General features: G+C 39.9%; 2 protein-coding genes across 14 annotated transcripts in view; one reads left to right on the top strand and one right to left on the bottom strand.

The window, feature by feature from the left end:
- The window catches only part of LOC309632377 (uncharacterized protein), a gene marked incomplete at its 5' end in the record, with an annotated part of 97,977 nt that extends 93,492 nt beyond the window's left edge, over window positions 1-4,485 (bottom strand). For 7 of the 10 annotated variants that reach the window (XR_014246869.1, XR_014246870.1, XR_014246871.1 and 4 more), the window contains one exon: window positions 3,892-4,485. Coding sequence is in view for 4 of the 10 variants with exons in the window: in XM_082399914.1 (XP_082256040.1) it covers window positions 3,892-4,485 (594 nt within the window). Of the gene's footprint in view, window positions 1-2,414; window positions 3,677-3,891 lie in introns of those variants that run through there. The other 3 variants (XR_014246874.1, XM_082399916.1, XM_082399917.1) reach the window with 3 other exon arrangements.
- The window catches only part of KMT2E (lysine methyltransferase 2E (inactive)), a 100,154-nt gene continuing 91,426 nt past the window's right edge, over window positions 4,164-12,891 (top strand). For all 4 annotated transcript variants that reach the window (XM_082399697.1, XM_082399699.1, XM_082399698.1 and 1 more), the window contains exon 1: window positions 4,164-4,490. The gene's annotated coding sequence lies outside the window, so the exon portion shown is untranslated. The remainder of the gene's footprint in view (window positions 4,491-12,891) is intronic.

The raw sequence follows: 12,891 nt of genomic DNA, 5'->3' as shown, positions 1-12,891 counted from the left end.
TTTCGTGTTAACACCTTGCCCAAGAAGAACGAGAGATGGCATTTTATTTTTTTCAGGAAGTTAAACTAAGCAGGCTGTAATGCTGTTTAACCATAACATTTTAAGGTATATTTAATGGTTTCAACTCAAACAGTTCTCAGATATAAATCTTTTCATTCTACATTTAAAGGCCACTGAAGTCAGGGGTGGGGTGGGGCAGAGGAAAGTTTTATATAAAAACAAAATCCAGTGAAAGTCACATGTAATTCTGAATTTTTTTTTACTTTGAATTGTTTCAGCAAGTATGTCAAAAGATAGACAGTGACTATTCAAAAATCCCCCCCAAAACTTTAAGAGCAGGCAAAAGGGTTATCAATGTTTATGCCAAAAGCCCGTATTTGATTTACTGCAGAGCTTCATTCTACATACAATTTTAATAAGCCCTATTACTGGAATGCCAACCTTATAATACATAAAACACATGTAGTTACTAGTGGCTGGCACGGTGACACATAAATGACAACAGGAAAAGTGACAAAAATACAAGGGCACAACTTATTGGATCCTCTAGTATCAGAGCAAGCAGTACTACATAACTTGATAAACCCCAAATACATCAAGGAACTATAAACCCAAATAATAACTGGTGTTTGTACACTGTTGAAGTTTGTAGGTTAAAATGTCTGCTAGATGTGAGAAACATGGATGTTGAAAAATACTAAGGCCAGTTGTCTTCCCATCCTTTCGCGGGGCAGCACTATGGCTGTCCCATCAGCTGCCTCCCCACCCCATCTCACATGTGAAAGGGGAGGAAACCCTGCCGCTGAGCCTCATCAACCCTCTACCTCTTCTCAAAACTCTCGTGGTCAAAAGACGGGTTTTTTTGTTGTTGTTGATTTTACAGTTTGGAATAAAGTACCAAGCATAATATTTTTATGAGTTCAGGAAGCCTGTGGCCCCTGGTAAACCTAAACATTGCATCTGCAGCTCTGAGATGAAAATTTGGGTGTTTTATTAGAGAACAGACACAAAGAAAATTGTCTAAGGAGAACATATTAATATAATGCAAGAAGACAGACAAAGATAAGAAGTAACTGCTAGTATTTTAAATGCCACAGGAAAGTAAAGAAAAAATAGAGCTCAAGAGGTTCATGGGTTTGGCAATTAGGAACAATGAGGACCCAAGCTACTTAAAAGTACAATACAAAACAAGGATTTGTTTCCATTATCTTGCAATATGGCCTCTTTTCCTTATTAAGGCACAGTGAAGTTAGAACCTTCTGAAAATTGCCTTTAAATCTACTGACTTCATATTTAGTTCCTCTTTTCTAAGCCGTAAGAAAATTGCTATAAGGGTAAGGGAGTCGTTACTTACACATAATAGACCCCTGAAATTATTCAAGAATTCTTATAGGCAAAATGCACAATTTATATTCACAGAATACACAAAAAAGTTTTGAACTTTAAAATCTTTGTAGTATTTAAAATAAATATTAAAAATTAAATGTTGTTTTCAAACTACCAAGTCTACAACTAAGACTAAAGGAAACAGCGCAACCTTGACTCCAGGTTAACTCATCTTTTCAGGTCCAACAAGCATTTCCTCCAAGCACCAAATATAGGTGTTCAGTCAAAAAGCAAGTCAGGTTTTAGGTGGAGAAGTCTTTGTTGAATAACTCCCAGCTCTCACTCACCACCACCCAAGGAGAGAAGCCCTTTTAAATCTTATCTAGTTCAGTTAATGGCTATTACTTTGGCCAAGTGGGAAGACAAAAACAAAATTAGTCTTTCTTACTGAATCTGCCAATGTTGACAATAAGAACTTCTGAGCTGCTGGAGATCTTCACCTACCAAGGTTCCAAATACTAAAATTAAAATTCATACTTATACAAAAGTGATTTATAGAGGTACGCTTTAGTATTTCATACTGGTGCAGGAATCTTAATAATATTTACCAAAAGTGATTATAATTTCATCTTTTATTTTTAAAAACCACAGTAAGAGGGCGACAGAAAAAAGACTAAGAGTATTGAAAACAGCCTTACAACTTCATGTACAACACTGGCAACTTTTATTCTGTATTACTAATCACGTCTAAATTAAAAAAACAAATCCACTGATAAGATTTCACATTCTTGTAGAATATACAAAAAGGGAGGAAACGGGAAGAAAGTAAATACAGACGGAAAAAACAAGTTTGAAGAGGGCCCCTCAAACTTCAGATGATATACTCCTTGGTTTCTTCTTTTAGGTAACTAAAAGTGTTCCCGGGTATTATCACGCCTTTTACACTTATTTCCAAACTTAGGGAATATTTTGCCATTCGGATCTGAGAAACTTTACGTTTTCTCAGAAAATAATCAATACTCCTCGGCGCTGTGGCCCAGGAGCTAGACTCTCCTTTTTACTCACTCCAGTGGCCCTTCGGGACTCACGGTTGATTCCGACTCCCACATTAGGGACCAGCCACCTTACGTAAATACACCTCGCAAGGAGAAAGGCAGATAAGAAAATAGGGCGCCAAACCGTCCCCTCCACCAACAGCCGTCACACCCCCTAAGGAGCGTCCCTCCGGGGGTTTTTCCCAGGGAGCCGCAGCTGTTACGCACTATGGGGGAGGAGAAGCGCCCTCAACAGTAAACTCTTCCTCTTCAGGCGGCCGACGCCGACCGCACCACAGTCTCCTCCGCCCCAGCCCTTTCCCCTCCCCCGCCCCAACCTGGGTCTGAGCCAAACCCCACAGGAATGCAGCCCGGTCACATGCGCTGCGGCGGCGGTGGACGTGCCTCTCCCCCCGCGCCCCAAGGAGACCCAGCGCCATCTTGCCCTGACGCAGTTACTAAAATCATGGGAGAATTTGTGTCTCCTCATCCACGCCAGCACCCCGAAGTTTCGCAGAGGCCGAGCCGGGGCCCTCACCTCGCGCAGGGACAGGAGAAAATAGTCAAGGAAAAGCCTTGAGATTCCCTTCGCCACCGCTTGGGTTCCATATCGGCCGCAGCAGCAAAGATCACCATCGTCACTGCTCTGTCTCTGCAACAGCCTCCCCCGACGGCTCTGGCCCCACCCCCTGCTGCAGCATGAGGTCACCGCTAGCCAATCACGACACGCCCGACAGAACACCTCAGGCACTGATTGGCTGCACGGACCGCCTCTGCCTCTCCCCACTCCGCTTACCAAGCGCTTCGGAAGGCTGTGGAGCTGGAAGACGGAAACCGCCATTTCGGGGAAAGACCCCGGAAAACAGGAGCCGCAATCACCGTGTCATTTTACTGGGGAAACCCTTTATTCTTTGGCCTGCCCCTTTGTTCTTCGAGATAACCGTCTCTCTGACCCTCCCTCGTTTAATCACCGCCGCATAAAGGAATTCCCGCTCCCCTCCCCGCACATTGTCCCGCCGGCGGGGAAATCCTTCCCCGGGACCAAAGTAGGAGGCACAGACGGCAACTGCACCGACGGCAACGGCAGCTTTTTACCCCGATACACGGTGGCAGGGAGGCGGCGCTGACGGTGGCTGTATTTTTCCTGCTGCTTCTCCCCCCGACCTCTTCCGTTTCTCGCTCCTCCATCGAGACGGCGCTGGACTCGCCAGCTCCGCTTTTATCCGGTGCTCGGAGCCTGCGCACTGGAACCGCCTCAGCCCCTAGTGGGCGTCGAGTGACACCCCAACCGAGTTCATCCCGCGCTAGAGGCCAGACTGAGGAGGGGGAGGGAGAAGGGCAGAACAGGGCTGAGGTGGTTTTGGGAGTGGGAGAAAGTGCATTGGGGGGGGGGGTGTCTTTCCAGGGCCTCCAATTATTATCCTTCCACCCAGTAGTGGCGCGCCCAAGCTCACCGATATCCAGACATGAGGGCTACTCAGGGAAAGGGGATAAAGAACCAATCCCATCAAATACCGAAACTTTCCCAAACCTTCGGTGAATTGTTGAATGCATCTGTTGTGAAATAGACGGAGATTCTGTCCACCGCTCTGCCTCCAGTTGGCTGTCTTCTAGCCGCGGTGGAGAGGTAACGGCGGGCGGCAGCCCACAAGCAAAATGGCGGCGGACAGCTTCGTCCCCTCCCCCTCTGCCCCTGCGGAGCGGGGCGGGCGGGCCCCGTGCACTTGCCGCCGCCGCCGCGGCCGCCGCCGCCGCCGCCGCCGCCGCGGCCGCCGCCGCCGTCAGCCGCCATTTTCCCAGAGCGAGAGGCAGTGACACTGAGCGGGCGTAGGGGGCCGAGTCGGAGACGGTGCCTGAGTTCGGGAGCGGCAACAGAGGGGGCATAGACACTCTTGAGCAGCCTCGCCGTCGCCTCTGCGTTCCTGTTGACTGTCTCGGTGCCCCCTCCCTTACTCCTCGGTTGCTGGTGAAGAGGCTGCGCGCTGCTGTTTGGGGAGGGGGTGTGTGGAGCCGGGTCCTGAGTCCGCAGTGGCTGCTGTCGGGGGGTCGTCCGACCGCGGAGGTGTGGACAGACTCCTTGGGGGTCGAGCATATAACGGGGTTCGGGTGTCTGGTGTGTGAACATCACAGGTCAGTGCCTGTCGTCTCCTTGGGAGTTCATGGGGTTTGCGGGGTGGAGGGACGTGTGTTTCCAGGGGCAGGGGGCTTTCTCATCTTTATCCTTCTGGCGGGGGTGGGGGTGGGGTCGACGTTGGCTCAGGTGTCTTGGCGGGGGCAAGACGTTGGTTGTTTGAATCGAATTTATCCTTTCTCCTCTCTGTCCCTAGAAAGGGAGCATTATGGCGGGTTTTAGGGTTGGGGAAGGGGAAACTGGCAGTTAAACCCCCTTGAGAGTGGGAGTTAGGGAGGGGGCGCGCTCCTCGCTGGCAGCGGGTTAGGGCCGCTTGGGTGAGGAGGGAGGCTTGTGACTGTAAGTAGGGTTTGTGTCGAAGTGGTCCCAGGAGCTGCCAGCTCTCCCTGTTCTCTACCGCATCTCGTTCAGGTGCTGGGAACCCGTCTAGGCCCCATTTTCTTCTGCTGCTTCCATTTCTCGCCTGGCAGTCTCTGGTTTAATTTTCTCATAAATACGAAGGGGGTGGAAAGAACGCCCTGGGTATCTTCCTTTGTGGGGGAACGAGACAGCTCCTCATCCTCCCCGGGAGAAGGTAAAACCGCCCCTGAGGTGGTCACCCCAGTACCCAGTCTTCTCAGTCTCCTCCCCCCCTCCTCTTGCATTATCGCCGTCCTTTACTGTAGCGGAGGCTTAGAAGCCACAATATGGCACATTTCAGGAAAGCTGATTTTGACCAAGGGATTGGCACAAACACTGTGGCAGCAGACACAGAAGAGAAACAAACGGTTCACTGTGCTAAACGGGGGAGGGGGAGAGAGAAAACAATCCGGAGGGCTCTCTTCCACCGGCCTTAGCTCCGTAGAGATCCGTTCTTGCTAGACTCTGTCTTAAGAACGGTGCAGTTTCAAGGCAAAGGGAAATGGCTAGAGTTAGCTATAGAGTAAACCCCGTTTTGCCTGTTTCCCCCCTTTTTAGAGATGTGAATAACGTAAGGTGTTTGGAGTTCTGGAGACCTTGGAGAGAATTAAGTGAGGTGCATTCAACTCTGGGCTGGAGACATCAATACCTAATTGGAAAACAGTCCATTTTTTCCTTTAATCTCCGAGATGGGCAGTAAAAAGTGAAATTTCCCTCTTTTGTCCTTTACAGATTCTAAAAATGGCGGCCCCAGGCTGATGTTGTGGTAATCTAATCAGCTCGGGTCCTCCACACCCCTTGCAGTGCGTTTGTCTGCAGCATATTACAGGCTTATTATGTTTACATGAAAAGGCTGGGCTTTTTTTCTTCCCCAAACCGTTTACGGAGATGTGTTGATTTTACTTCAAATTACAATGCTGTGTCTTAGTTGATTAATTTTATGGGTTTTTCCTGAGAGGCAAATAAAATGACACCGCTTTTGAAAAAATAAAAACACTCAGGTGTTTTTAATAGACATTTCAGTAGTGAGGCCAGGTGCTCTTACATATTAAAAAAATTATTTGGGGGCAAATAATAGTTTTTGTTTGGTTTAATCCAAAGCGTCTTTTATTCAGTAAGCCAAAGTAAATTAAAATGTTTAGTAAGGGTGTAAATACAACCTATTTTGTATGATTAGACATTTTAGTCTAGAGTGGAACGTTTCCCATCCAACTTTTGACCAATTTTGTGAATTTTGGTTTTTGTAATCTTTCAAATTTTTAGGGAGCTGTACAAACAAGCCTAAACCTGTTACTTCACTGGGTGTGGAGATGCTTGTTCTTCTCACTATTATATTTTGCATCCATTTTCCCCATATATTTAAGCATTCCTTAGGAATTTTGTAAGTTGACTGTGTATTTGATAAAGTGGAGCTCCATGCTTTGCTGCCTTACAGTTGTCTTACAGCATTCTGTTATAATTATGTAAGTAAAAAAGTAAGGCTCTAGCTCTTGATATTTTTCCTTCCCAAACATGCCCATTTATTTACCCATTATGGGATGTGGAATTTAGTCTGTTTTAATAGACTTTAAATAAAAGCCATATCATAATAGGGTTTTGAATCCATTTTATACTATTTTAAAAATCTTACAGATTGGGGCAGAAAATTAAATGACGTCATTTAACTTTATTTTTTTAAGTGTGAATGATTAGAATTCATCTCTACAGTGGGAAGTTGATCTTTTTTGGCCTGAAGTAAGCAGTGAGCTAAGAGTGGGCTATTAATGGCATTTAATGACCATTCTGATTGTGGAGCAACAGGAAGATGAGTGCCTTTCAATCCAGTAGTACTTAAAAAGGTTGGAGAGGATACACCCTTTCAGGATTCTCTTATTTCATTGTAAATTCTGCTCTATAATACTTACAGTGGAATAAGAGATTTATGAAGTTCATATATGAATTAGACTGATGAAAAATTTCTAATTTACAAAATAATAGAAGTTACTGGCTTAGGGAGTTTTATCATGGAAGACTGAGCATACAACTTTACTTAGAATCTTTGAAATATTTTATAAGATGAAGTGTTGGTGGGTGGTGGAAGAGTTTGTGTAGGGATTTGGGGTCAGTACTCATTTGTAATATGCTCTGACTGATCATATAATTCAGATCCTTAACTGCTGTGTAAAGATTGTGCATTTATTTTATAGACTAAGTGGTTAAGATCTGTGGTTCAGAAGGTTGGTACTTTAAACTTACTATCTAATGTAGGTAATTAGTATACTCTTGGGAAAACTTGGTTTATATAAGCAGAGGAGGGAACACTGTTTATACCCATGTTTTTGTTGATCTTGACCTTGATCACGTCTAGACTTATAAGGCATTTGGATTTATTTGGCTTCAAACAAACAATATCAAGTAAGAAATTATAAGAAAAGCTGCCTTCACTCGTACAAGCTTTCTTCATACTGGCCTGCTTCATTGCTTTGGGGTTTGTTTGTTTCTTTTTGTTTGTATTGATATGTTTTTGGTTCCTATAAAGTGAGTCTGGCTTTTTATTTATTTTTTGTATATTGCACTTTATAAAAAACATGGTTGTAAATGTTTGCTTTTTATTCATGTATACCCCAATTGACTGACTGTGTTTTGGATTGTCAAGGCAAATTTATTAAAAGGTGAGGCATAATTTTTGTTCCCAGAGAGTTTTGAAACATTTGGTGCCTTGGGGCAAAACTAGTCAAATGGTCTTTGTTCTTAGAATAGCTGAATTTGAGGGATTAGTTGTTTATCTGTTTAAGTGGATTTGTAGAAAATCATAATGTAATTGGAGAGCAAATTTTAGAGACCACCTTTTGATCATGCTTCCCTTTTGTTGTCAGTATAAGTTGCAGGATCCCTTCGATCTCAATTTAAGTTTAGAACCTTTACAGGACTTCTCATTTCTCTTCAACTCTTTAGGTCTCTGATAACTCTTCTACAATTTTGCCTCGTCTGTTTTCCTCACTGCTTCCAGCCGGAGAATTTTTACCATATATACCGCAGTAAGCTCTAGGATTTCTTGAATCTAAAAATGAGGAAGTGAGGCAAAAAGCGAATTAATAAGTTAGGAGAAACTCTTCCTCTCAATATATACTGTAGTGGTCTTAGTGAAATTAGAACTTATTAAATTGGTTTCTTATTTCTAAGAATAATAATACCCATTTTTATGCATCAAACTCTTAAAGAAGGTTACGGTTTTATTTTTTAAAGTGTATTTTGTAAATCCTAACAGCTCTTCTTTTCTGGAAGTTACTACTGGGACTTAAAATGTGTACTACCATTGTGTGTTTAAAGTATTGTACAAAATCAACAGGACTTTGAAGAGCTATCAAAAAACTGCTTAAGGAATATTAGTATGGAATCTTCTTAAGAGACATTATGTTTATTTTTTTAAAAATATTTTGATAATATATAATAGCTTCTATCTCCAAAGGATTCATTCTTAGCAGATAGTAGGTGCCCAATTTTGTGTTCAATTTAAAGCTTTTGTTAAGTGAACACATTTACATCTCAGATATTCAGGGTGATCAGGGACTGTTCCTTGTCATGTGTGAGAATAAATGTTAAATACATGTATTCTGTGAGACTTACTTTTTAATGTTGAATATAGAATTATTTTTACTTTGTGATAAAATTATTTTTTGTGTTGACTGGCAAAATAACAAGACAGATACTATTTGAGATATTGCTGTGTAAATGTTATTCAGTTTGTAGGCTGGGTTTAAAATTGGAGTGGCTTACTATCTCTTTTTTACTGCCTCTTTTGTAATAATGTTGGGAGTAGCCTCATTTTTTTCCTTAATATTGAACGAAAAAATATTTTTGTATTACCTAAAAATTTATTTAATATGGAAGAGCAATATTTGTGGTTGAAAATTGTTTTTAGTGCACTAAAATTTTGAAGTAGACAGTATTTAATGGTAACAGTCTTGCCATTGCAATTTAAGGATGAGTATTTTGTAAAGAGGTAGTTGACCAAAAGAAATTGTTTTCTGTTATTGTGAGCACTTATGATGCGTGCCACAGTAAAAATCAAATGGTAGTGACTCAGGCTAGGTTAATTAGATCATACTTGTATCTTTAAGAATATGAGAGGTTTTTATTAACCATTGGTAACCAGGATGCTTTTTACTTAAATCAGAATCAAGAAGATAGTTTTATATTTCACTTGATATGTATTTTTGCTTGATATCAATTCAGTTCTTGTGGATAGCTCATAAATCAAATTTTATTTTAAATTGTGTAGGAAAGCCATGTTTGTATTGTTAGGTAAATTTTACACCTTTATTGAAAATCTCATTTGGTTATTTACCAAAACTATTTAAGCTTTTAGGGACGTTGGACATTTTCCATGCAACAGGTCAGTCACAGATTTCTTCTTTGGTGTGTTGCATTAAGATGCCATCAAAACAGACATAATGCCTTTTAATGAGTAAATAATTTATAATTTAATGAGTAAATAATTACTTGTCCATCATTTTTAATTAAAATACATATTTTTGCATTTTAAAACTATCTCAAATGTGAAATCTGGGTTTAAGGAAGGACCTATATACAGATCAACATGAGATACAAAATGATAAGTACAGCTTTCTTTATACAACTGGAGAAGAGATAATTTTCTACTAACTCTTAGATGATTGCGCAGTTTAGAGTTAATCCAAATGTATAAACATTCTTGGTCCTGAGGTTTATTATTGAGAAAGATAATATTGAGTAATCACACCTGTGTTACAACCAACACGGGTGCAGCATTTAAGGTCTGAGCCTGTAGCAGAAGCTAAGTAATGTAACAGTGGGATTGAGTTAGTTTTGGTTTGTGGTATTTATAAGATAATTTCAAGTTCACATAATTATGTTATCTAACATTTTATCTGAGACCAGAAAATTAAAATTTTTTTTTTAATCTTTGTTGAGTTTTATTTTCAAAAAGTACTTAAAACATAATTTTTATTTAAAGACTTTAACAAAATTTACTGTGATAAATTTAAATAAGTTTAAACTTTAGAGCTATATGTTTTCCATTTTTCTCACTGTTTGGTGTAAGAATTAGGTAAAGCCTAGTGTCAATGGTTTTTGGCAAAAAGTGAGGAATGTGGTGGAAATTAACCATTATCACTTAAGATATTGTCCGGAAAACACAGGTTTGTTTTTTCAAAAGTTCACGTATCAGGAGACTATCTGTGAGAAAGATATGCCCTTCTAATACTTTTTCTTATGTCACAGACTAATAATGAGGTCATAGTTTCTATTTTTGATTTTACAGAGAGACCTCTTGCATTCCTCTTATCTTATTTTGTATGTCATTTAAAGAAAGACAAGTTTCAGGAATTTGAAAACCCATTTCATCTTTAATCATGTGGCAAAAGATGGGAAGTTTTTTTTTTAACATTTTTAAAAAATTAATTCATTTATTTGTTTTTGGTGCGTTGGGTCTTCTTTGTTATGTGCGGGCTTTCTCTACTCTTCGTTGCTGTGTGTGCACTTCTCATTGCGGTGGCTTCTCTTGTTGCGGAGCACGGGCTCTAGGCGTACGTGGGCTCAGTAGTTGTAGCTCATGGGTTCTAGAGCACAGGCTCAGTAGTTGGGGCGAATGGGCTTAGTTGCTATGCAGCATGTGGTATTTTTCTGGACCAGGGATCAAACCTGTGTCCCCTGCGTTGGCAGGCGGATTTTTAACCACTACCCCACCAGGGCAGTCCCAAGATGGGAAGATACTTTAGTAGCCATAAATTGATGGGCGGGCTGCAGGGTCTGCGGTTGGTCTGATACATAGTAATTATTGAGAAAGTAAGATTGTTCCTTTTGGAATTATTTGCTTTTCTCTTTAAATGAAGCTGCATAATTGGTTGAGTTTGACACAGCCTTACTGCATTTTAGCATTAAACCCCTACCTAAACACTATTTTTGAGGCACAGACAAAAGATTAATTTGAGTAGCTACTGTTTCCCTTGCACCATTTGTTTCTATTTCTCAAAAGCCTACTGTTTTAGGATTTGTTTGGATGCAAGGAACAGAAATCAGCTCCAACTAGCTGAAGTAAAAGATTTGTTATAAGGCTGTAGGGAAATCTCACAGAACTTATTTGAAAAAGTGCAGTTGGGCCTCACAGGAATTGGCAAGGTGTCAGAGAACCAGTATTCTCCATCTTGATCCCTCTAATTAGCTGTGACCGGTTAAGGAGATGGTAGTGGGGTGAGTATTTAAGGTATGAGTGTGTGTGTGTGTGGCGGGGGGTAGTTTCCTTGGACGGAGAACAAAAGAAAAACACCTCTAATTCATCTGAAAATAATTGCCTTTTTTCCTCAGATACTCAGATATATACCTTGGAGGGCCTCTAAAACTAAATAATTAATATCAAATGATGATTCTATTTTTTAACTTAAAAATGCAAATATGGTATGTGTATGTATGTATATATATATATATATATATATATATATATATATATATATATATAAATGAATGTTGACCAACGTTCCCAAAAAAACAGGGTTTTTTTTTGGGTGTTAATTTTTTATTTTGTAATAATTTCAAACTTCCAGACAAGTTACATGAATAGTATAAACTTGCCTTATATCCTTCACCCAGATCCCCTGATTTTTAACATTTTGTCACTATGTACTGTTCTCTCTGTATGTATAAAAAAAAAATTCTGAACCATTTGAGAGTATATTGCATACATCATGCCCTCTTAGAGCCCTTAATACTTAAGTATGCATTTCCTAAGAACAAGCATCTTTTCTTAGGTAACCAGAGTGGTTAAATTCAGGAAATTTAGCATGGGTGTAATACTTTTATCTAGATTATTGTCCCTATTCCATTTTCATCAGTTGTCCCAATTATGCCCTTTATTAGTATTTTTTTCTGGTACAGTAGCTAATCCAGGATCGTAGATTACATTTAGTTCTTTAGGTCTCTTTAGTTTCCTGTAGTCTGGAAGAGAGTTCCTCAGTCTTTTTGTCATAACATTGGTTATATATTTTGTCATAACTGAACATTATTCAGTTCCTCTCAATTTGGGTTTGTCTAAGTTTTCTTCATAATTAAATTCAGATTTTACATTTTGGGCTGGAACACTAGATAAGTAATATGTGTTTTTCTATCATCTGGAGACACTTGATGTTTGTTTGCCCACTACCAGTACGTTCGTTTTGATTGCTTGGTTAAGGTATTGAGGAGTTCCTCCATTGTGTAGTTACTGTTTCTCATTTTGCCATTATTAAGTAATTTGTGGGGAGATATTTTGAAATTGTGTAAATATCCTGTTCCTCATGGACTTTCCTCTCTTAGATTTAGTGTCTATTGATGATTCTTACCTGAATAAGTTTTTACTATGGTGACTGCACATTTACCAAGGTTTTTAGCAGTGGTTTGTTTCTGGGTAATTGGTATTGTGGGAGTTTCTTTTTCCATTTTGGTTTTTCTGTAACGCATATAGGTTGCTTTTGTAATCACAACAAATAAATGAATTTTAAGGAAGAAAAGTGTAGATAATTTAGATAGTATTCCTGCACGGTTTTCCACACAAATGGGATTTTAAATAGTTTCTTGAATCTAGCCTAATTTGAAATTCAGAACACAGAAATTAAGTACTTTGATTGTTAAAAAAATGTTTAAATGATGTAGTTCCAATTCCTCATTCAGTTTTTAGAATTATTGTTAAATGAGCCTTTAACAGTTGTTTAGGTTTATGATTTGTTACTAATGCTAGCAGTTTGATTTCTAACACAAGGCTAAAAATACATAATTTAATTATGGCGCTATTTTCCTTCTTCCATTAAAAAAATTCTTCCTTTAAGTAATTTTTTTAAAGTTAAAATATTTTTTTCTGAAATCATTGAGACAGGTTCTTTTTTTCCATATACACAAGTCAATGCTTTTTAAAAAGGGGTTGGTAAGATGGTAATACAGCAGAGCATCAAACATCTATAACCCTTAGGTCAAAGCAGTGTATGATTTTTGGAACCTTATAATGAAAAATAC

The sequence above is a fragment of the Balaenoptera borealis genome (genome assembly GCF_965194805.1).
Source record: "Balaenoptera borealis genome assembly, chromosome: 7".
Classification (NCBI taxonomy): Eukaryota; Metazoa; Chordata; class Mammalia; order Artiodactyla; family Balaenopteridae; genus Balaenoptera; species Balaenoptera borealis.
The sequence above is the reverse complement of the archived record's forward strand: the minus strand, read 5'-3'. Positions and strand labels throughout refer to the sequence as shown.